At 35.5% G+C, this 25869-nt stretch overlaps 1 protein-coding gene across 1 annotated transcript; it reads right to left on the minus strand.

Moving 5' to 3' along the window:
• Positions 1 to 274: 274 nt before the first annotated feature.
• LOC109073686 lies at positions 275 to 24941 on the minus strand. The gene is given in 27 exon segments (XM_042768082.1): positions 275 to 442; positions 1585 to 1646; positions 1649 to 1981; positions 2092 to 2484; positions 3300 to 3371; positions 3455 to 3844; positions 4459 to 4744; positions 4746 to 4885; positions 5965 to 6072; positions 6160 to 6540; positions 13218 to 13304; positions 13405 to 13803; positions 13914 to 14306; positions 15128 to 15199; positions 15283 to 15672; positions 16295 to 16720; positions 17828 to 17920; positions 18009 to 18389; positions 19329 to 19418; positions 19523 to 19924; positions 20035 to 20427; positions 21248 to 21319; positions 21403 to 21792; positions 22402 to 22827; positions 24463 to 24489; positions 24591 to 24663; positions 24874 to 24941. Coding segments are annotated over 26 exon segments (6423 nt in total). The 5' UTR covers positions 24640 to 24663; positions 24874 to 24941.
• Between the last annotated feature and the right edge of the window lie 928 nt (positions 24942 to 25869).

A 25869-nucleotide genomic window follows, 5' to 3' on the forward strand; every position in this document is an offset into this window, starting at 1 on the left:
TTTAAAAAAAAATCTGAATTATCGCTTTCATGAACAAAGGGCACATGTAAATAAATATTTACCTGCACAGTATGCCAAATTGCATGTAGTTGGACTCACAAACTCATAGACATAATACCCTCCTGGACAGGCTTTGACTTTAATGGGATTGGATTGGAAATAGCAGCAGTTATTGTCCCAGTGACCGCAGACATCTCGAGTGACCACTCCATCCTCAACTGCTGGATGTCCTCCGTTCAGCCACAGTGGAGCATTAGTGCCACAACTATACTCATCAACACATGTGTCTGGCATCTGAACGCTCTGACCCTGAATGAAGAGACGGTACCAGCCGTTCCAGCTGACCAAGGGTCACACATTTCTTGAGAGGAATGTTGATTGTTGGTGGCTCTCCACAGATCATCCAGGACAGTGTAGTTGTAGCAGGGGTCAACAGGGGGAGCTGTTGATATGGAAACATTAAAAACATACATTTTCCTGACTTAATTAATATTATATACTTTTTCTTTGTACAACTGAAGTAGCGGTATGAACTCTTCAGAATACTCTTTCCTTAAGCTCCCTGTTACTCTTGTGCTTTAAGTTATTCAAAGCTCAAGATAGTTTCTCTTGAGTTTGAACATCTTTTATTTAGCTGTGAAAAAAACATGATTTAAGATGCCAGCAATGAGACCTTTCGCAAATGAGCAACATGACTTCGAGAAGAACAATTTGAAAACACACTTCACCTCTTATTTGCAATAAGGGATTTGTGTGTGTGGTGGTCTGCATATAGACCACTTATTAGGGGTCCTATCATGGAGAGAGAAAAAAAATCTTCTTTGTGCCAAATCGGCTATGACAATAAACTCTATTCAATTCTATCAATAAATAAACTTGAAATGCTATCAATTTTCCCTCTGACTTTTATCTTTTATCCATGAGTATACATGCTGTTAGGTTATTTCCTGCCTCTGGTGGTTGGAGTCTGCAAACAGTTTGAGTTTATGAAAGGAGTCTAAAGAAGTCTGAGAAACAGTGGTGATATAATTTTCATTATGAATAAAACAACACTTTGGTTCAGTACTTTACTCTGATTAACCATCCATAAAAGTTTATATATACTGTAATATATAGAGTTAGAGAAACAACAGAATCAGTCAAGTACCACAGAGAGTCTTTAGACAACTGTTGTCTTTCCTTCTCATTTATATTGCATTCTCATTTTGTGAGCTGCATTACTAATTTTTATATGAGTTTTACTCATATTACGTTAATTTAGCTGTAAATGTTTGTTTAATGCAACAGAAACAGGACAATTTTAAGAGATTGTGTGTAATGAAAATATGTGCAAAAAGATACACATGAGAGTTTATAAATGAAAACAAGACAATACTTTACCAGTGGTTGTGATTGGTGGAGTAATGAATTCTATGGGTGGGATTGTCTCTGTTGTTGTGAGACACACTGATGGGGTGGACTGGTTTGAGGCTTCTGGTATTAAGAATATATATATATATTTTTTTTTTAATCTCAGTAAATAATTTGTAAACAAGCCCCAGAAAAGTAAATTAATAAATTACTTATGAGTAAATACTCACCTACACAGTAAGCTCCACAACGTATTGGCTTGACAAACTCATAAACATAGTAATTTCCAGGACAGGCTTGACTCTTATAGGGTGGGATGTGTAAGCACAGCAGCTATACCAGTCAGAAGCACAGACCTGACGAGTGACCACTCCATCTTCCAGCTGTGGATGAGTGCCGTTGAGTGATAGTGGGTAATAAGTGCCACACATGCCTTGATTAACACATGATTCTGGCATCTGAGCATTTTCACCATTGTAGAACATCCTGTACCAGCCATTCCACTCCACATTATAATCACACATGCCATAGTAGTAATAGTTATTATAGTAATAGTTGTCAGTGGCTCTCCAAGGCTCATCCAGACTGGTGTAGTTATAGCAGGGGTCCACACTTGGGGTGGTGAAAGGTACTATTATGAAAAAGTTCAGATTTAATTTATTCAAGATAATAATATGAAAACCAACAGTACAACTGATAATAAGCCTGTCAGATATAATGATGAATGAAAGTACACAATACCTGCACAATACACTGGTAATGGGATTGAAAGAGTTGGTCTGGTAAATTTGTAGACATAATAATCTCCAGGACAAGCTTTAACTTGAATTGGTTCAGATCTGTAGCGACTGCACTGATAATCACGAGAACCAAAGATTTCACGAGTAACTACTCCATCTTCTAGCTGAGGATGAGAGCCACCAAGCCACAGAGAACTAATGCTTCCACATGACATATAATAAAAACACCACTCAGGCATCTGAGCACTCGACTCATTAATGAAGAGTCGATACCAGCCATCCCATTCTACAAGAGTGTCATCTTGATCAGAGATGTATCCATACATTGACCAGTAATTGCGTGTGCTTCTCCAGTAGTTGTTGAGTACGTTGTAGTTTTCACACGGGTCATAATCTGTGTTAGTGAGATATCAAAACAAACAAGTTATACTTCACTGAAGAACTTCATAAGTGCAAATCTTTACCAGTAAACAATCAAGAGATTGTTAAATCATTCACAACATAACTGAGTGATAGTGAAGCTAAAAGTTCTTGCATAAAAGGTGCCACTTTCATTGCTAAATAAATATATACGGTAACACTTTAGATTAGGGAACACATTCAGTATTAAGAATTTTCCCTAAATAAACTCCTAATTTCTACTGCTTATTAATAATAAGTAAGGTAATTGTTGTGATAGTTATGTTCAGGTATTGTTATGCCTGAGGCTGTATTGGTGCCGCTCCATCTGTGTGTTTCTTTCTCTCTTCGATGATGTCACTATCTTTCCCTTTTGTTTGTTTTTTTCTTCTGTCCCGTTTTTCACAGGGCGCCCTGCCTTAATTAGATGTGCCACCAGTGTGTGTGGTGGTAGGTGACGGGCAGTGCCAGCATCTTTTAAAAGAGGAACGGAAGAGCGACATCCTCAGTGGGTGGGAGAAAGACAGAGTAGAGCGTGTTGTCCACCTTGTTGAATGTTGTTGAGATTGTGCTATTGTACCTTGATTGTAAGATCTGTTGAAGCTTGAGTCAGCTACTGATAATGTTTACTTTTCTCTCCCTCACTTTTCTCTCCAGGCATTTATATGTGCTTTATAAGTACTAGTAAACAGGCAATATGCTAGTAAGATGGAACCTAATTAGAAACTAGTTAATGGGGAATAGTGTTCCCGTAACTCAAGTGTTACCATAAATGCATTTAAAAATTTTAAACATACATATATAACTTACTCAAGGTGATGCTGGATCCAGTGACTATATCTGGACTTACAGTAGAACCCACCTGTGAAATAGTGCTGACATCTACAAAGAAGGACATTCAAGACATGACTGAGATCATTTTAAAATGTTTAAAAGACTTTAGAAAGTGGTAAAAAGCAAGGTACCTGTGCAATATCCTGAACACCCGATTTGTGGTTTCACAAGTTCATAGACATAGTAATTTCCTGGACACGCTTTCACTCTGATGGGGTTTGTCTTGTAATCACAGCAGCCGCTCCAATAAGACCCTCCACAGACCTCTCTGGTCACCACTCCATCCTCTATCTGAGGGTGAGGACCATTGAGCCACAGAGTATAGTATGTGTTACAGGTGTATGAACTAACACAGGTCTCTGGCATCTGGATGTTCATTCCATAGTAGAAAAGCCGGTACCAGCCATTCCAGGAGAAAGAGTCATCACAAATCCAGTCTCCACTTTCATTGGTGGCTCTCCAGGGACGATCCAGAGACTCATAGTTGTAGCAGGGATCACTGCTGAAGCTTTGGAAAGCAACTGTCATGGTATTTGTAAAAGTACTGTTAAAATACTGTATTTACTGTACATTGAAGGCAATTTAGAATATTACATTGTGAAAAAAAAATGATACATTCAAACTGCAAAAGAAGTAATGTTATGTAAACGGGTATTTAGACTAACACACATAAATCCTCACATTTAAACAACAACAACAAAAACAGTTTTGATTCATTTTTAGGTGGAGGACAGGTCAATTATGTAGAGATATTCATTAAGAATGGAGTAATTTAGTGATTATGTATTATCATTAATAACATGGCAAAACACACTGACAGTTTAAATTTACATCATTTACAGTAGAAATGTGCTGTTATTGGTTCGTCTAGAGTTTGTGAGATTTGAGGAACTGTGTTACAACTAACATGAGAGCTACAGTAGAGGAGTGCTATGAGAGTGTGGGGAGAATTACAAAGTAGCCTACAGAATGTTTAATGGACTGCACTGATTCTAACTGATTAAACCATGTTAACTTCATTAAATAATAAATTAAAATTTATGTTAAATTATCTTATATTAAGACCATTAACTCTTGATACTGACATAAAAAAAAAGTCACAAAATTTTGAAGAGAAAAAGAGTTAAAATTTCACCTGCACAATATGTAGGTCCAGGGGCTGATATGATGGGTTTGACAAATTCATAAACATAATAATCTCCTGGACAGGCTTTGACTTGGATGGAGGTGGATGTGTAGGCTCCACACTGATTGGAATACCCCCACCCCCACCACCACCACATATAACTTCCCAAGACTTCACGTGTCACCACTCCATCCTCAAGTGTTGGATGAGAGCCGTTAAGATACAGTCCAGTGTAACCACCACATCCCACATAACTCACACACCACTCAGACATCTGAGCACTTTCTCCATTCAAAATACAGCCGATACCAGCCACTCCATTCAACAAGAGAGTCATCATGTCCAGAGTACTGATATGCGTTTTGTCGTATGTCTCTCCAGTATTCATCAAGAGTGTTATAATCATAGCAGGGATCAGAGCTGGAAGTTGTTGATTCTGAGAGAATAGTGACATAAAAAAGGACAATCCTGTGATGATACATACTCTCTATTTATGTGACAAACAGTTGTGTCTTTATGACCTGATAAGATACTGGGATAGCACACTAAGGAGGGATTATATAAACTGACTGAACTTATATCCTCAGTTTAAAACAATCTGTTACTAATTTATAAAAATTAAAAAGGGGGAGGGTGGATTTAGAAATTATTTAGAAATTATTACTTTTATTTAGCAAGGATGCTTTTAAAATTGATCAAAAGTGATGATAAAGACATTTATAATGTTACAAAATATTTCTTTTTCAGATAAATGCTGTTCTTCTGAACTTTCTATTCATCAAAGAAGGCTGAAAAAAAATCTAATCTGTTTTCAACATAAAAATAACAATAATAATAATAAATGTTTTTTTTTTTTTTTTTTTTTTTGAGCAGCAAATCAGAATATTAGAATGATTTCTGAAGAATCATGTGACACTGAAGACTGGAGTAATGATGCTGAAAATTATGTACAATAAATCCATGTGAATATCTGTCTCTGCTAACTTTACAATCGATATTGATGTCCTTTAGCACAGCATTCTGAATGATGATAATAATGGGGTGCTACTAATCTACAGAATCTACTGAATACTATCTATCTATTATCGAATGAAAAAATCAGAAATTATCACTTTGGTACATTGAGAATGCATAAATATAAAATATTAATACTACTACTACTACTACTACTACTACTAATAATAATAACAATAACTAAAAAAATAAAAGAAAAAAATAAACAGGGCAGCGGGCCAAATCAATTTAATTTATATTTAAATTTTTATTAACCTTACTGTAATATTTGTATTCTTTGCATAATTAAATAAATATGATACAGCAATATGACTGTATATCATAATGGCTATGATTACCTGTGGCCTTTTGACTACTTTAATATAGCTGATAATATATTAGCCTATGTAACTTAATGAATTAATTTTAATTATTTACATGCATCACAAACACATAACATGGATCTGATTTGCTCATGCAAAACAATAATCCTTCGCATTGTAACACACTGCAATATATTACCAGTCGTAATGTCCATGGTTGTAGTTTCTATGGTTGTGGTTTCTGTGGTTGTAGTTTCAGCTGTGGTTGTATATGTAGTAGTATATGTAGTGTTTATGTTGCTTGCATCTGAAACAAATTATAAATATATGTATTTAAAAAAAAATCTGAATTATCGCTTTCATGAACAAAGGGCACATGTAAATAAATATTTACCTGCACAGTATGCCAAATTGCATGTAGTTGGACTCACAAACTCATAGACATAATATCCTCCTGGACAGGCTTTGACTTTAATGGGATTGGATTGGAAATAGCAGCAGTAATTGTCCCAGTGACCACAGACATCTCGAGTGACCACTCCATCCTCAACTGCTGGATGTCCTCCGTTCAGCCACAGTGGAGCATTAGTGCCACAACTATACTCATCAACACATGTGTCTGGCATCTGAACGCTCTGACCCTGAATGAAGAGACGGTACCAGCCGTTCCAGCTGACCCAAGTGTCACACATTTCTTGAGAGGAATGTTGATTGTTGGTGGCTCTCCACAGATCATCCAGGACAGTGTAGTTGTAGCAGGGCTCAACAGGGGGAGCTGTTGATATGGAAACATTAAAAACATAAATTTTCCAATGACAATAAACTCTATTCAATTCTATCAATAAATAAACTTGAAATTCTATCAATTTTCCCTCTGACTTTTATCTTTTATCCATGAGTATACATGCTGTTAGGTTATTTCCTGCCTCTGGTGGTTTGAAGTCTGCAAACAGTTTGAGTTTATGAAAGGAGTCTAAAGAAGTCTGAGAAACAGTGGTGATATCATTTTCATTATGAATAAAACAACACTTTGGTTCAGTACTTTACTCTGATTAACCATCCATAAAAGTCTATATATACTGTAATATATAGAGTTAGAGAAGCAACAGAATCAGTCAAGTACCACAGAGAGTCTTTAGACAACTGTTGTCTTTTCCTACTCATTTATATTGCATTCTCATTTTGTGAGCTGCATTACTAATTTTTATATGAGTTTTACTCATATTACGTTAATTTAGCTGTAAATGTTTGTTTAATGCAACAGAAACAGGAAAATTTTAAGAGACTGTGTGTAATGAAAATATGTGCAAAAAGATACACATGAGAGTTTATAAATGAAACAAGACAATACTTTACCAGTGGTTGTGATTGGTGGAGTAATGAATTCTATGGGTGGGATTGTCTCTGTTGTTGTAGACACTGATGGGGTGGACTGGTTTGAGGCTTCTGGTATTAAGAACATTTTTTTTTTTAATCTCAGTAAATAATTTGTAAACAACCCCCAGAAAAGTAAATTAATAAATTACTTATGAGTAAATACTCACCTACACAGTAAGCTCCACAAAATATTGGCTTGACAAACTCATAAACATAGTAATTTCCAGGACAGGCTTTGACTCTTATAGGGTGGGATGTGTAAGCACAGCAGCTATACCAGTCAGAAGCACAGACCTGACGGGTGACCACTCCATCTTCCAGCTGTGGATGAGTGCCGTTGAGTGACAACGAGTTATAAGTGCCACACATGCCATAATTAACACATGATTCTGTCATCTGGGCATTTTGACCATTATAGAACATCCTGTACCAGCCATTCCACTCCACATTATAATCACACATGCCATAGTAGTAATAGTTATTATAGTAATAGTTGTCAGTGGCTCTCCAAGGCTCATCCAGACTGGTGTAGTTATAGCAGGGGTCCACACTTGGGGTGGTGAAAGGTACTATTATGAAAAAGTTCAGATTTAATTTATTCAAGATAATAATATGAAAACCAACAGTACAACTGATAATAAGCATGTCAGATATAATGATGAATGAAAGTAAGCAATACCTGCACAATACACTGGTAATGGGATTGAAAGAGTTGGTTTGGTAAATCTGTAGACATAATAATCTCCAGGACAAGCTTTAACTTGGGGTTCAGATCTGTAGCGACTGCACTGATAATCACGAGAACCAAAGATTTCACGAGTAACTACTCCATCTTCTAGAAGAGGATGAGAGCCACCAAGATACAGAGAACTATTGCTTCCACATGACATATAATTAAAAAACACCACTCAGGCATCTGAGCACTCGACTCATTAATGAAGAGTCGATACCAGCCATCCCATTCTACAAGAGTGTCATCTGATCAGAGATGTATCCATACGTTAGACCAGTAATTGCGTGTGCTTCTCCAGTAGTTGTTGAGTACGTTGTAATTTTCACACGGGTCATAATCTGTGTTAGTTAGATATCAAAACAAACAAGTTATACTTCACTGAAGAACTTCAACACAGTAACAATCAAATCATTCACAATCAAGAGATTGTTAAATCATTCACAACATAACTGAGTGACAGTGAAGCTAAAAGTTCTTGCATAAAAGGTGCCACTTTCATTGCTAAATAAATACATACGGTAACACTTTAGATTAGGGAAAACATTCAGTATTAAGAATTTTCCCTAAATAAACTCCTAATTTCTACTGCTTATTAATAATAAGTAAGGTCATTGTTGTGATAGTTATGTTCAGGTATTGTAATGCCTGAGGCTGTATTGGTGCCGCTGCATCTGTGTGTTTCTTTCTCTCTTCGATGATGTCACTATCTTTCCCTTTTGTTTGTTTTTTTTCTTCTGTCCCGTTTTTCACAGGGCACCCTGCCTTAATTAGATGTGCCACCAGTGTGTGTGGTGGTAGGTGACGGGCAGTGCCAGCATCTTTTAAAAGAGGAACGGAAGAGCGACATCCTCAGTGGGTGGGAGAGAGACAGAGTAGAGCGTGTTGTCCACCTTGTTGAATGTTGTTGAGATTGTGCTATTGTACCTTGATTGTAAGATCTGTTGAAGCTTGAGTCAGCTACTGATAATGTTTACTTTTCTCTCCCTCACTTTTCTCTCCAGGCATTTATATGTGCTTTATAAGTACTAGTAAACAGCCAATATGCTATTAAGATGGAACCTAATTAGAAACTAGTTAATGGGGAATAGTGTTCCCTAATCTCAAGTGTTGCCATAAATGCATTTAAAAATTTTAAATATGCATATATAACTTACTCAAGGTGATGCTGGATCCAGTGACTATATCTGGACTTACAGTAGAAACCACCTGTGAAATAGTGCTGACATCTACAAAGAAGGACATTCAAGACATGACTGAGATCATTGTAAACGGTTTAAAAACACTTTAAAATGTGGTAAAAAGCAAGGTACCTGTGCAGTATCCTGAACACCCGATTTGTGGTTTCACAAGTTCATAGACATAGTAATTTCCTGGACACGCTTTCACTCTGATGGGGTTTGTCTTGTAATCACAGCAGCCACCCCAATAAGACCCTCCACAGACCTCTCTGGTCACCACTCCATCCTCTATCTGAGGGTGAGGACCATTGAGCCACAGACTGATGTATGTGTTACAGCTGTATGAACTAACACAGGTCTCTGGCATCTGGATGTTCATTCCATAGTAGAAAAGCCGGTACCAGCCATTCCAGGAGAAAGAGTTATCACAAATCCAGTCTCCACTTTCATTGTTTGCTCTCCAGGGACGATCCAGAGACTCATAGTTGTAGCAGGGATCACTGCTGAAGCTTTGGAAAGCAACTGTCATGGTATTTGTAAAAGTACTGTTAAAATACTGTATTTACTGTACATTGAAGGCAATTTAGAATATTACATTGTGAAAAAAAAAATTATACATTCAAACTGCAAAAGAAGTAATGTTATGTAAACGGGTATTTAGACTAACACACATAAATCCTAACATTTAAACAACAACAACAAAAACAGTTTTGATTCATTTTTAAGTGGAGGGCAGGTAAATTATGTAGAGATATTCATTAAGAATGGAGTAATTTAGTGATTATGTATTATCATTAATAACATGGCAAAACACACTGACAGTTTAAATTTACATCACTTACAGTAGAAATGTGCTGTTATTGGTTCGTCTAGAGTTGTGAGATTTGAGGAACTGTGTTACAACTAACATGAGAGCTACAGTAGAGGAGTGCTATGAGAGTGTGGGGAGAATTACAAAGTAGCCTACAGAATGTTTAATGGACTGCACTGATTCTAACTGGTTAAACCATGTTTAACTTCATTAAATAATAAATTAAAATTCATGTTAAATTATCTAATAATCAGACAATTAACTCTTGATCCTGACATAAAAAAAAAAAAGTCACAAAATTTTGAAGAGGAAAGAGTTAAAAATGTCACCTGCACAATATGTAGGTCCAGGGGCTGATATGATGGGTTTGACAAATTCATAAACATAATAATCTCCTGGACAGGCTTTGACTTGGATGGAGGTGGATGTGTAGGCTCCACACTGATTGGAATACCCCCACCCCCACCACCACCACATATAACTTCCCAAAACTTCACGGGTCACCACTCCATCCTCAAGTGTTGGATGAGAGCCGTTGAGATACAGTCCAGTGTAACCACCACATCCCACATAACTCACACACCACTCTGACATCTGAGCACTTTCTCCATTCAAATACAGCCGATACCAGCCACTCCATTCAACAAGAGAGTCATCATGTCCAGAGGACTGATACGCGTTTTGTCGTATGTCTCTCCAGTATTCATCAAGAGTTTTATAATCATAGCAGGGATCAGAGCTGGAAGTTGTTGATTCTGAGAGAATAGTGACATAAAAAAAGGACAATCCTGTGATGATACATACTCACTATTTATGTGACAAACAGTTATGTCTTTATGACCTGATAAGATATTGGTATAGTACACTAAGGAGGGATTATATAAACTGACTGAACTTATATCCTCAGTTTAAAACAATCTGTCACTAATTTATAAAAATTAAAAAGGGGGGAGGGTGGATTTAGAAATTATTTATAAATTATTACTTTTATTTAGCAAGGATGCTTTAAATTGATCAAAAGTGATGATAAAGACATTTATAATGTTACAAAATATTTATTTTTCAGATAAATGCTGTTCTTCTGAACTTTCTATTCATCAAAGAAGCCTGAAAAAAATCTAATCTGTTTTCAACATAATAATAACAATAATAATAATAAATGTTTTTTTTTGTTTGTTTTTTTTTTTTTTTTTTTTAAGCAGCAAATCAGAATATTAGAATGATTTCTGAAGGATCATGTGACACTGAAGACTGGAGTAATGATGCTGAAAATTATGTACAATAAATCCATGTGAATATCTGTCTCTGCAAACTGTACAATCGATATTGATGTCCTTTAGCACAGCATTCTGAATGATGATGATAATGGGGTGCTACTGATCTACAGAATCTACTGAATACTATCGATCTATTATCGAATGAAAAAATCAGAAATTATCACTTTGGTACATTAAGAATGCATAAAATATAAAAACATTACTACTACTACTACTAATACTACTAATACTAATAATAACAATAACTAAAAAAAATAAAAAAATAAATAAAAAAATAAACAGGGCAGCGGGCCAAATCAGTGGCCAAATCAATTTAATTTATATTTAAATTTTTATTAACCTTACTGTAATATTTGTATACTTTGCATAATTAAATAAATATGATACAGCAATATGACTGTATATCATAATGGGTGTGATTACCTGTGGCCTTTTGCCTACTTTAATATAGCTGATAATATTTTAGCCTATGTAACTTAATGAATTATTTTTAATTATTTACATGCATCATCACAAACACATAACATGGATCTGATTTGCTCATGCAAAAAATAATCCTTCGCATTGTAACACACTGCAATATATTACCAGTCGTAATGTCCATGGTTGTAGTTTCTGTGGTTGTAGTTTCAGCTGTGGTTGTATATGTAGTAGTATATGTAGTGTTTATGTTGCTTGCATCTGAAACAAATTATAAATATATGTATTTAAAAAAAAAATCTGAATTATCGCTTTCATGAACAAAGGGCACATGTAAATAAATATTTACCTGCACAGTATGCCAAATTGCATGTAGTTGGACTCACAAACTCATAGACATAATACCCTCCTGGACAGGCTTTGTTAATGGGATTGGATTGGAAATAGCAGCAGTAATTGCTCCAGTGACCGCAGACATCTCGAGTGACCACTCCATCCTCAACTGCTGGATGTCCTCCGTTCAGCCACAGTGGAGCATTAGTGCCACAACTATACTCATCAACACATGTGTCTGGCATCTGAACGCTCTGACCCTGAATGAAGAGACGGTACCAGCCGTTCCAGCTGACCCAATAGTCACACATTTCTTGAAAGGAATGTTGATTGTTGGTGGATCTCCACAGATCATCCAGGACATTGTAGTTGTAACAGGGGTCAACAGGGGGAGCTGTTGAAATGGAAACATTTAAAAACATACATTTTCCTGACTTAATTAATATTATATACTTTTTTTCTTTGTACAACTGAAGTAGCGGTATGAACTCTTCAGAATACTCTTTCCTTAAGCTCCCTGTTACTCTTGTGCTTTAAGTTATTCAAAGCTCAAGATAGTTTCTCTTGAGTTTGAAACATTTTTTATTTACTGCTGTGAAAAAAAACATGATTTAAGATGCTCAGCAATGAGCCCCTTTCGCAACTGAGCAACATGACTTCGAGAAGAACAATTAAAACACACTTCACCTCTTCAATAAGGGATTTTGTGTGTGTGGTGGTCTGCTATAGACCACTTATTTAGGGGTCCTATCATGGAAGAGAGAAAAAAAATCTTCTTTGCCAAACGGCTATGACAATAAACTTATTACAATTCTATCAATAAATAAACTTGAAATGCTATCAATTTTCTCTGACTTTTATCTTTTATCCAAGTAGTACATGTTAGGTTATTTCCTGCCTGGTGGTTGGAGTCTGCAAACAGTTTGAGTTTTAACGGGGCATAATTTATATTATGAATTTAACTTGATATCATTTTCATTTGAATAAAACAACAACACTTTGGTTCAGTACTTTACTCTGATTAACCATCCATAAAAGTCTATATATACTGTAATATATAGAGTTAGAGAAGCAACAGAATCAGTCAAGTACAACAGAGAGTCTTTAGACAACTGTTGTCTTTCCTTCTCATTTATATTGCATTCTCATTTTGTGAGCTGCATTACTAATTTTTATATGAGTTTTACTCATATACGTTAATTTAGCTGTAAATTTTTGTTTAATGCAACAGAAACAGGACAATTTTAAGAGACTGTGTGTAATGAAAATATGTGCAAAAAGATACACATGAGAGTTTATAAATGAAACAAGACAATACTTTACCAGTGGTTGTGATTGGTGGAGTAATGGATGCAATGGGCGGGACTGTCTCTGTTGTTGTAGACACTGATGGGGTGGACTGGTTTGTGGCTTTTGGTATTAAGAACATTTTTTTTTTAATCTGAGTAAATAATTTGTAAACAAAACCCAGACAAGTAAATTAATAAATTACATATGAGTAAATACTCACCTACACAGTAAGCTCCACAAAACATTGGCTTGACAAACTCGTAAACATAGTAATTTCCAGGACAGGCTTTGACTCTTATAGGGTGGGATGTGTAAGCACAGCAGCTATACCAGTCAGAAGCACAGACCTGACGGGTGACCACTCCATCTTCCAGCTGTGGATGAGTGCCGTTGAGTGACCACGAGTTATAAGTGCCACACATGTTATTAACACATGATTCTGTCATCTGGGCATTTTGACCATTATAGAACATCCTGTACCAGCCATTCCACTCCACATTATAATCACACATGCCATAGTAGTAATAGTTATTATAGTAATAGTTGTCAGTGGCTCTCCAAGGCTCATCCAGACTGGTGTAGTTATAGCAGGGGTCCACACTTGGGGTGGTGAAAGGTACTATTATGAAAAAGTTCAGATTTAATTTATTCAAGATAATAATATGAAAACCAACAGTACAACTGATAATAAGCATGTCAGATATAATGATGAATGAAAGTAAACAATACCTGCACAATACACTGGTAATGGGATTGAAAGAGTCGGTCTGGTAAATTTGTAGACATAATAATCTCCAGGACAAGCTTTAACTTGGATTGGTTCAGATCTGTAGCGACTGCACTGAAAATCACGAGAACCAAAGATTTCATGAGTAACTACTCCATCTTCTAGACGAGGATGAGAGCCACCAAGATACAGAGAACTAATGCTTCCACATGACATATAATTAAAACACCACTCAGGCATCTGAGCACTCGACTCATTAATGAAGAGTCGATACCAGCCATCCCATTCTACACGAGTGTCATCATGATCAGAGATGTATCCATTCGTAGACCAGTAATTGAGTGTGCTTCTCCAGTAGTTGTTGAGTACGTTGTAGTTTTCACACGGGTCATAATCTGTGTTAGTGAGAAACCAAAACAAACAAGTTATATTTCACTGAATAAATTCATAAGTGCAAATCTCTACCAGTAAACAATCAAGAGATTGTTAAATCATTCACAAACATAACTGAGTGACAGTGAAGCTAAAAGTTCTTGCATAAAAGGTGCCACTTTCATTGCTAAATAAATACATACGGTAACACTTTAGATTAGGGAAAACATTCAGTATTAAGAATTTTCCCTAAATAAACTCCTAATTTCTACTGCTTATTAATAATAAGTAAGGTCATTGTTGTGATAGTTATGTTCAGGTATTGTAATGCCTGAGGCTGTATTGGTGCCGCTGCATCTGTGTGTTTCTTTCTCTCTTCGATGATGTCACTATCTTTCCCCTTCTGTCCCGTTTTTCACAGGGCGCCCTGCCTTAATTAGATGTGCCACCAGTGTGTGTGGCATTTATATGTGCTTTATGGTAGGTGACGGGCAGTGCCAGCATCTTTTAAAAGAGGAACGGAAGAGCGACATCCTCAGTGGGTGGGAGAGAGACAGAGTAGAGCGTGTTGTCCACCTTGTTGAATGTTGTTGAGATTGTGCTATTGTACCTTGATTGTAAGATCTGTTGAAGCTTGAGTCAGATACTGATAATGTTTACTTTTCTCTCCCTCACTTTTTCTCTCCAGGCATTTATATGTGCTTTATAAGTACTAGTAAACAGCCAATATGCTATTAAGATGGAACCTAATTAGAAACTAGTTAATGGGGAATAGTGTGTTCCCTAATCTCAAGTGTTGCCATAAATGCATTTAAAAAATTTTAAATATACATATATAACTTACTCAAGGTGATGCTGGATCCAGTGACTATATCTGGACTTACAGTAGAAACCACCTGTGAAATAGTGCTGACATCTACAAAGAAGGACATTCAAGACATGACTGAGATCATTGTAAATGGTTTAAAACACTTTAAAATGTGGTAAAAAGCAAGGTACCTGTGCAGTATCCTGAACACCCGATTTGTGGTTTCACAAGTTCATAGACATAGTAATTTCCTGGACACGCTTTCACTCTGATGGGGTTTGTCTTGTAATCACAGCAGCCACCCCAATAAGACCCTCCACAGACCTCTCTGGTCACCACTCCATCCTCTATCTGAGGGTGAGGACCATTGAGCCACAGATTCATGTATGTGTTACAGCTGTATGAACTAACACAGGTCTCTGGCATCTGGATGTTCATTCCATAGTAGAAAAGCCGGTACCAGCCATTCCAGGAGAAAGAGTTATCACAAATCCAGTCTCCACTTTCATTGTTGGCTCTCCAGGGACGATCCAGAGACTCATAGTTGTAGCAGGGATCACTGCTGAAGCTTTGGAAAGCAACTGTCATGGTATTTGTAAAAGTACTGTTAAAATACTGTATTTACTGTACATTGAAGGCAATTTAGAATATTACATTGTGAAAAAAAAAATATTATATACATTCAAACTTGCAAAAGAAGTAATGTTATGTAAACGGGTATTTAGACTAACACACATAAATCCTAACATTTAAACAACAACAACAAAAAACAGTTTTGATTCATTTTTAAGTGGAGGGCAGGTAAATTATGTAGAGATATTCATTAAGAATGGAGTAATTTAGTGATTATGTATTATCATTAATAACATGGCAAAACAGACTGACAGTTTAAATTTACATCATTTACAGTAGAAATGTGCTGTTATTGGTTCGTCTAGAGTTGTGAGATTTGAGGAACTGTGTTACAACTAACATGAGAGCTACAGTAGAGGAGTGCTATGAGAGTGTGGGGAGAATTACAAAGTAGCCTACAGAATGTTTAATGGACTGCACCTGATTCTAACTGGTTAAACCATGTTTAACTTCATTAAATAATAAATAAAAATTCATGTTAAATTATCTAAAAATCAGACAATTAACTCTTGATACTGACATTAAAAAAAAGTCACAAAATTTTGAAGAGGAAAAGAGTTAAAATGTCACCTGCACAATATGTAGGTCCAGGGGCTGATATGATGGGTTTGACAAATTCATAAACATAATAATCTCCTGGACAGGCTTTGACTTGGATGGAGGTGGATGTGTAGGCTCCACACTGATTGGAATACCCCCACCCCCACCACCCCCACATATGACTTCCCAAAACTTCACGGGTCACCACTCCATCCTCAAGTGTTGGATGAGAGCCGTTGAGATACAGTCCAGTGTAACCACCACATCCCACATAACTCACACACCACTCTGACATCTGAGCACTTTCTCCATTCAAATACAGCCGATACCAGCCACTCCATTCAACAAGAGAGTCATCATGTCCAGAGTACTGATACGCGTTTTGTCGTATGTCTCTCCAGTATTCATCAAGAGTTTTATAATCATAGCAGGGATCAGAGCTGGAAGTTGTTGATTCTGAGAGAATAGTGACATAAAAAAGGACAATCCTGTGATGATACATACTCACTATTTATGTAACAAACAGTTGTGTCTTTATGACCTGATAAGATATTGGGATAGCACACTAAGGAGGGATTATATAAACTGACTGAACTTATATCCTCAGTTTAAAACAATCTGTCACTAATTTATAAAAATTAAAAAGGGGGAGGGGGGATTTAGAAATTATTTAAAAATTATTACTTTTATTTAGCAAGGATGCTTTAAATTGATCAAAAGTGATGATAAAGACATTTATAATGTTACAAAATATTTCTTTTTCAGATAAATGCTGTTCTTTCTGAACTTTCTATTCATCAAAGAAGCCTGAAAAAAAAATCTAATCTCTTTTCAACATAAAAATAACAATAATAACAATAAATGCTTAAAATTTATCTTCGTCAACCCAGGAATAAATACATTCTAAAATATATTAAAATAGAAAAGTTATTTTACATTGCAGTAATATGGACTGGAGTAATGATGCTGAAAATTATGTACAATAAATCCATGTGAATATCTGTCTCTGCAAACTGTACAATCGATATTGATGTCCTTTAGCACAGCATTCTGAATGATGATAATAATGGGGTACTACTGATCTACAGAATCTACTGAATACTATCGATCTATTATCGAATGAAAAAATCAGAAATTATCACTTTGGTACATTAAGAATGCATAAATATAAAACATTACTACTACTACTACTACTAATAATAATAATAATAATAATAACAATAACTAAAAAAATTAAAAAATTAAAAAAAAATAAACAGGGCAGCGGGCCAAATCAGTGGCCAAATCAATTTCATTTATATTTAAATTTTTATTAACCTTACTGTAATATTTGTATACTTTGTATAATTAAATAAATATGATACAGCAATATGACTGTATATCATAATGGCTGTGATTACCTATGGCCTTTTGCCTACTTTAATATAGCTGATAATATTTTAGCCTATGTAACTTAATGAATTATTTTTAATTATTTACATGCATCACAAACACATAACATGGATCTGATTTGTTCATGCAAAACAATAATCCTTCACATTGTAACACACTGCAATATATTACCAGTCGTAATGTCCATGGTTGTAGTTTCTGTGGTTGTAGTTTCAGCTGTGGTTGTATATGTAGTAGTATATGTAGTGTTTATGTTGCTTGCATCTGAAACAAATTATAAATATATGTATTTAAAAAAAAAATCTGAATTATCGCTTTCATGAACAAAGGGCACATGTAAATAAATATTTACCTGCACAGTATGCCAAATTGCATGTAGTTGGACTCACAAACTCATAGACATAATACCCTCCTGGACAGGCTTTGACTTTAATGGGATTGGATTGGAAATAGCAGCAGTTATTGCTCCAGTGACCGCAGACATCTCGAGTGACCACTCCATCCTCAACTGCTGGATGTCCTCCGTTCAGCCACAGTGGAGCATTAGTGCCACAACTATACTCATCAACACATGTGTCTGGCATCTGAACGCTCTGACCCTGAATGAAGAGACGGTACCAGCCGTTCCAGCTGACCCAAGAGTCACACATTTCTTGAGAGGAATGTTGATTGTTGGTGGCTCTCCACAGATCATCCAGGACAGTGTAGTTGTAGCAGGGCTCAACAGGGGGAGCTGTTGATATGGAAACATTAAAAACATACATTTTCCTGACTTAATTAATATTATATACTTTTTCTTTGTACAACTGAAGTAGCGGTATGAACTCTTCAGAATACTCTTTCCTTAAGCTCCCTGTTACTCTTTGTGCTTTAAGTTATTCAAAGCTCAAGATAGTTTCTCTTGAGTTTGAACATCTTTTATTTAGCTGTGAAAAAAACATGATTTAAGATGCCAGCAATGAGCCCTTTCGCAACTGAGCAACATGACTTCGAGAAGAACAATTTGAAAACACACTTCACCTCTTATTTGCAATAAGGGATTTGTGTGTGTGGTGGTCTGCATATAGACCACTTATTGGGGGTCCTATCATGGAGAGAGAAAAAAAATCTTCTTTGTGCCAAATCGGCTATGACAATAAACTCTATTCAATTCTATCAATAAATAAACTTAAAATGCTATCAATTTTCCCTCTGACTTTTATCTTTAATCCATGAGTATACATGCTGTTAGGTTATTTCCTGCCTCTGATGGTTGGAGTCTGCAAACAGTTTTAGGTTATGAAAGGAGTCTAAAGAAGCCTGAGAAACAGTGGGGGCATAATTTATATTATGAATTTAACAACACTTTGGTTCAGTACTTTACTCTGATTAACCATCTGTAAAAGTTTATATATACTGTAATATATAGAGTTAGAGAAACAACAGAATCAGTCAAGTACCACAGAGAGTCTTTAGACAACTGTTGTCTTTTCCTTCTCATTTATATTGCATTTTCATTTTGTGAGCTGCATTACTAATTTTTATATGAGTTTTACTCATATTACGTTAATTTAGCTGTAAATTTTTGTTTAATGCAACAGAAACAGGACAATTTTAAGAGACTGTGTGTAATGAAAATATGTGCAAAAAGATACACATGAGAGTTTATAAATGAAACAAGACAATACTTTACCAGTGGTTGTGATTGGTGGAGTAATGAATTCTATGGGTGGGATTGTCTCTGTTGTTGTAGACACTGATGGGGTGGACTGGTTTGAGGCTTCTGGTATTAAGAATATATATATATTTTTTTTTAATCTCAGTAAATAATTTGTAAACAAGCCCCAGAAAAGTAAATTAATAAATTACTTATGAGTAAATACTCACCTACACAGTAAGCTCCACAAAGTATTGGCTTGACAAACTCATAAACATAGTAATTTCCAGGACAGGCTTTGACTCTTATAGGATGGGATCTGTAAGCACAGCAGCTATACCAGTCAGAAGCACAGACCTGACGAGTGACCACTCCATCTTCCAGCTGTGGATGAGTGTCGTTGAGTGATAGTGGGTAATAAGTGCCACACATGCCTTGATTAACACATGATTCTGGCATCTGAGTATTTTGACCATTGTAGAACATCCTGTACCAGCCATTCCACTCCACATTATAATCACACATGCCATAGTAGTAATAGTTATTATAGTAATAATTGTCAGTGGCTCTCCAAGGCTCATCCAGACTGGTGTAGTTATAGCAGGGGTCCACACTTGGGGTGGTGAAAGGTACTATTATGAAAAAGTTCAGATTTAATTTATTCAAGATAATAATATGAAAACCAACAGTACAACTGATAATAAGCCTGTCAGATATAATGATGAATGAAAGTACACAATACCTGCACAATACACTGGTAATGGGATTGAAAGAGTTGGTCTGGTAAATTTGTAGACATAATAATCTCCAGGACAAGCTTTAACTTGGATTGGTTCAGATCTGTAGCGACTGCACTGATAATCACGAGAGCCAAAAACTTCACGAGTAACTACTCCATCTTCTAGCTGAGGATGAGAGCCACCAAGCCACAGAGAACTAAAGCTTCCACATGACATATAATTAAAACACCACTCAGGCATCTGAGCACTCGACTCATTAATGAAGAGTCGATACCAGCCATCCCATTCTACAAGAGTGTCATCATGATCAGAGATGTATCCATACGTAGACCAGTAATTGCGTGTGCTTCTCCAGTAGTTGTTGAGTACGTTGTAGTTTTCACACGGGTCATAATCTGTGTTAGTGAGATACCAAAACAAACAAGTTATACTTCACTGAATAAATTCATAAGTGCAAATCTTTACCAGTAAACAATCAAGAGATTGTTACATCATTCACAACATAACTGAGTGACAGTGAAGCTAAAAGTTCTTGCATAAAAGGTGCCACTTTCATTGCTAAATAAATACATACGGTAACACTTTAGATTAGGGAACAACATTCAGTATTAAGAATTTTCCCTAAATAAACTCCTAATTTCTACTGCTTATTAATAATAAGTAAGGTCATTGTTGTGATAGTTATGTTCAGGTATTGTTATGCCTGAGGCTGTATTGGTGCCGCTGCATCTGTGTGTTTCTTTCTCTCTTCGATGATGTCACTATCTTTCCCTTTTGTTTGTTTTTTTTTTTCTTCTGTCCCGTTTTTCACAGGGCGCCCTGCCTTAATTAGATGTGCCACCAGTGTGTGTGGTGGTAGGTGACGGGCAGTGCCAGCATCTTTTAAAAGAGGAACGGAAGAGCGACATCCTCAGTGGGTGGGAGAGAGACAGAGTAGAGCGTGTTGTCCACCTTGTTGAATGTTGTTGAAATTGTGCTATTGTACCTTGATTGTAAGATCTGTTGAAGCTTGAGTCAGCTACTGATAATGTTTACTTTTCTCTCCCTCACTTTTCTCTCCAGGCATTTATATGTGCTTTATAAGTACTAGTAAACAGCCAATATGCTAGTAAGATGGAACCTAATTAGAAACTAGTTAATGGGGAATAGTGTTCCCTAATCTCAAGTGTTACCATAAATGCATTTAAAAATTTTAAATATGCATATATAACTTACTCAAGGTGATGCTGGATCCAGTGACCATATCTGGACTTACAGTAGAAGCCACCTGTGAAATAGTGCTGACATCTACAAAGAAGGACATTCAAGACATGACTGAGATCATTTTAAAATGTTTAAAAGACTTTAGAAAGTGGTAAAAAGCAAGGTACCTGTGCAGTATCCTGAACACCCGATTTGTGGTTTCACAAGTTCATAGACATAGTAATTTCCTGGACACGCTTTCACTCTGATGGGGTTTGTCTTGTAATCACAGCAGCCACCCCAATAAGACCCTGCACAGATCTCTCTAGTCACCACTCCATCCTCTATCTGAGGATGAGGACCATTGAGCCACAGATTCATGTATGTGTTACAGGTGTATGAACTAACACAGGTCTCTGACATCTGGATGTTCATTCCATAATAGAAAAGCCGGTACCAGCCATTCCAGGAGAAAGAGTCATCACAAATCCAGTCTCCACTTTCATTGTTGGCTCTCCAGGGACGATCCAGAGACTCATAGTTGTAGCAGGGATAACTGCTGAAGCTTTGGAAAGCAACTGTCATGGTATTTGTAAAAGTATTGTTAAAATACTGTATTTACTGTACATTGAAGGCAATTTAGAATATTACATTGTGAAAAAAAATCATACATTTAAACTGCAAAAGAAGCAATGTTATGTAAATGGATATTTAAACTAACACACATACATCCTAATATTTAAACAACAAAATCAGTTTTGATTCATTTTTAGGTGGAGGACAGGTAAATTATGTAGAGATATTCATTAAGAATGGAGTAATTTAGTGATTATGTATTATCATTAATAACATGGCAAAACACACTGACAGTTTAAATTTACATCACTTACAGTAAAAATGTGCTGTTATTGGTTCGTCTAGAGTTGTGAGATTTGAGGAACTGTGTTACAACTAACATGAGAGCTACAGTAGAGGAGTGCTATGAGAGTGTGGGGAGAATTACAAAGTAGCCTACAGAATGTTAATGGACTGCACTGATTCTAACTGATTAAACCAGGTTTAACTTCATTAAATAATAAATTAAAATTTATGTTAAATTATCTTATATTAAGACAATTAACTCTTGATCCTGACATAAAAAAAAAAAAGTCACAAAATTTTGAAGAGGAAAAGAGTTAACATTTCACCTGCACAATATGTAGGTCCAGGGGCTGATATGATGGGTTTGACAAATTCATAAACATAATAATCTCCTGGACAGGCTTTGACTTGGATGGAGGTGGATGTGTAGGCTCCACACTGATTGGAATACCCCCACCACCACCCCCCCCACATATGACTTCCCAAAACTTCACGTGTCACCACTCCATCCTCAAGTGTTGGATGAGAGCCGTTGAGATACAGTCCAGTGGAACCACCACATCCCACATAACTCACACACCACTCAGACATCTGAGCACTTTCTCCATTCAAATACAGCCGATACCAGCCACTCCATTCAACAAGGGAGTCATCATATCCATAGTACTGATACACGTTTTGTCGTATGTCTCTCCAGTATTCATCAAGAGTGTTATAATCATAGCAGGGATCAGAGCTGGAAGTTGTAGATTCTGAGAGAATAATGACATAAAAAGGACAATCCTGTGATGATACATACTCACTATTTCTGTTGCAAACAGTTGTGTCTTTTGACAAGATAAAAAATTGGGATAGCACACTAAGGAGGGATTATATAAACTGACTGCACTTGTATCCTCAGTTTAAAACATTCTCTCACTGATTTAAAAAGATTTAATAACTAGATCTCATTTCATTTATAGGAGCTATATTCACTTCCATCAGATCAAATGGCATGTGGCTCTTAAAAAATGTAAAAGTGCGGTTGTTTTTTGTGTGCTCAAAATATATATATTTATTTTGAATAGGTTGTATAGTATATCTGTATTGTAATTATATTATTATATAGTATTATAGTACAACTTGTTTGCATTTGTACAGGAAACATTTATTTTCTGGAAGTACTGAGGCTTTGAATAAAATCTTAAAATGTATTGACACCATAAAGTGAAAATAATTAATAAATTGAACACTTGCTGTGGAATGTAATCAAAGTTGTGTGCATGCAGTATGTAACAATGTATAATTTCCTTAAACATGTGATCATAGTTGTCATGTCTTCTATAATCTCTCTCTTTCTCATTGGTTTTCAGGTCCTGCTGTTCCTGCTCTGTCCAGCAGGTGAAGTCTGGTGTTACTGTTCTGCAGTCTATCATGGATCATCCCACCTGTTACTCCACCCATTTCACCTGTTCATCATCTCATTATCTACATGCACATTTACCTGCTTTCTTCAGTATCGCTCAGCCACATCTTTCCAACCTTATTAGTTTGTTCATTCTTTGATGTGATTTCTTTGTCTGATTTTGTCTGATTTTGACTTCAAGGCATTTCTATAAATGTCTTTAGCAAACCTGACATTTGAGTCTGCATCTGAGTCCACTCTGAGTCTTCCTGATATATAGTACTTTATTACAGTGAAATACACTGGAAGACCATTTCATTTCTAAATTGTAACACATATTAATATATACTGTATAAATTGTCAGTTACTACAGAATCTCATGGTTGTGAGATGTAAAGTTGGAATTATGAAAAATAAGGTCACAACTGTGAGAAATAAAATTGTCTAATGAGCAAAACCTGACTTTTCAAGGTGATGATATCTTTGTTCTGTTGTCTAAAACACATTATATAGTCAATAAATAAATTAATAAATAATAAAATATTTTTTTACTATAAGTGATTCTTAAAATATAAACCATTTTGTCCCAAAAAGCTGACAGTTTGGATGGTTATGTAAATATGTATGATTATTATTGTAATTATGACAGCTGTTAATTATTGGTGGTCTGCTGAACCTAAATGCATCATAAAATAGGCTGACCACAGAATTAGCCAGATTGGAATGCATGTCACAGTAGACAGAAATTCCAAACCATTTGTATTTTGTTTATTTAATACAAAATTACAAAAATAATGAATGTTTTTCTAAGTGTAAGGAGAAAAAAAAACTTTACCAATTTTCTTTTGGAGTCTGAGATAAATAACAATAGAAATGTTAAAATATGAGATTTCATATCAATAGGTAATCTGGTTAAATTATATCTTTTATACTTCTTTCATTTTTACCTTTGTAAAGGAAAGCAAAAGATGGAAAAATTTGATTAAGTAACGAATTGCTGTACCTGTGGTTTCTCCATTGATTATTTCACCTGTTGAATACACAATAAAAACATAATGAATTGATATTAAGGAAAAACTCAGTTCACCTACTAATTATTCTAAAGCACATGAAAGATGATAAAACACTCACCATTAATCAGCAGCAGTAGTGACACACACAGAGAGATCAGAAACCTCATTGTGAGGAATGGCACCTCCTGCACCTGCACACACATTTACAACAAATACACTTATGTTTCTTATATTATTTAGTATAAGAATATTATATTATTTTAGATTAATTTTTTAAGTATTTTTTACTAAAAAGTAATTAACTATAATAATGAAATAACTAAATAAACAAGCATGATTTTTCAAAGTAATTCCTTAGTCTTTAGAGCCCAATGTGATAAAATGAAGAGAAATAACTTTACCTGAGGTCAAATGCTGCTGCAGAGCAAACTCAGAGAGATTCTCTCTTCAGCAGCTGAATACAGTGATGATGAACTGCAGCTCTCATGATCTCATCAGTTCCTTTATTAATACAAGTGGGTGGATCATTACTGGAACCAGAAGTACTTTCTAAACAATGTCTTAAACCAGTTTTTCATTTAACAATAAGATATTTGTTATTTGAACTGATTGTTTTTCTTGTGTCAACCTGCATTCAGAAAACACATTCTTTCACTTTGTGCTTGAATAGATCTAAATGTTGATGGAATGACAGAAGGTTTTTTTTTTTCTTTTTCAAAGCTGCTTTACAAAAATAGTACTATAAAATCACCAACGAGTGATCAAAAGGTGACTGAAAAGATTAATGCTAATAAATTTAATAATGTCATAATTCTGTTTGTAAATAATGTTTCACCATTTTAATGATGTTTAATAATGTTTACATTTTAATTAAAAACCACTGAAGGGATGCAGGCAGTGGCCAAGTAAGATGGAGATTTTTAGAGGTGCAAAGCGACAAAATTTAAACACAAAGAGAATACATATTTTTAATGCAACTAACAACTCAAACCTAAACCCAAAAGTTAACTAATGTCTTTAAAAGCAGCTAGGAAATAACAAGCTAGTTAAGTAGCAGGTTAACATTAGGAAAATGAATAGGTATTTAATATTTGGATAAAGAGAAAACAAAGAGAAGACGCAACAAATATCCATGAAAGCTGATTTATAAAGACAGCATAAAATAAACAGAATTAGACAAAACAGGCAAATGTTGGCACTTCCCAAAGGAAAAAATAAAAAATAAAATCAATCATTTCATTAAAAGTAAAATCAAGTCTGAAGAATAAAGTCTGCTCTTGGAGAATTGAAGGAAGTGAACACTATATTCACAGGTTTACCGGAGGTGCAGAATTACACTCTTTAGGAATGTTCTACATTCATCCACTGCACATTTTAGCTTATCATTCAAAAACCAT

The sequence above is a fragment of the Cyprinus carpio genome, chromosome A12 (genome assembly GCF_018340385.1).
Source record: "Cyprinus carpio isolate SPL01 chromosome A12, ASM1834038v1, whole genome shotgun sequence".
In the NCBI taxonomy this organism is placed as follows: Eukaryota; Metazoa; Chordata; class Actinopteri; order Cypriniformes; family Cyprinidae; genus Cyprinus; species Cyprinus carpio.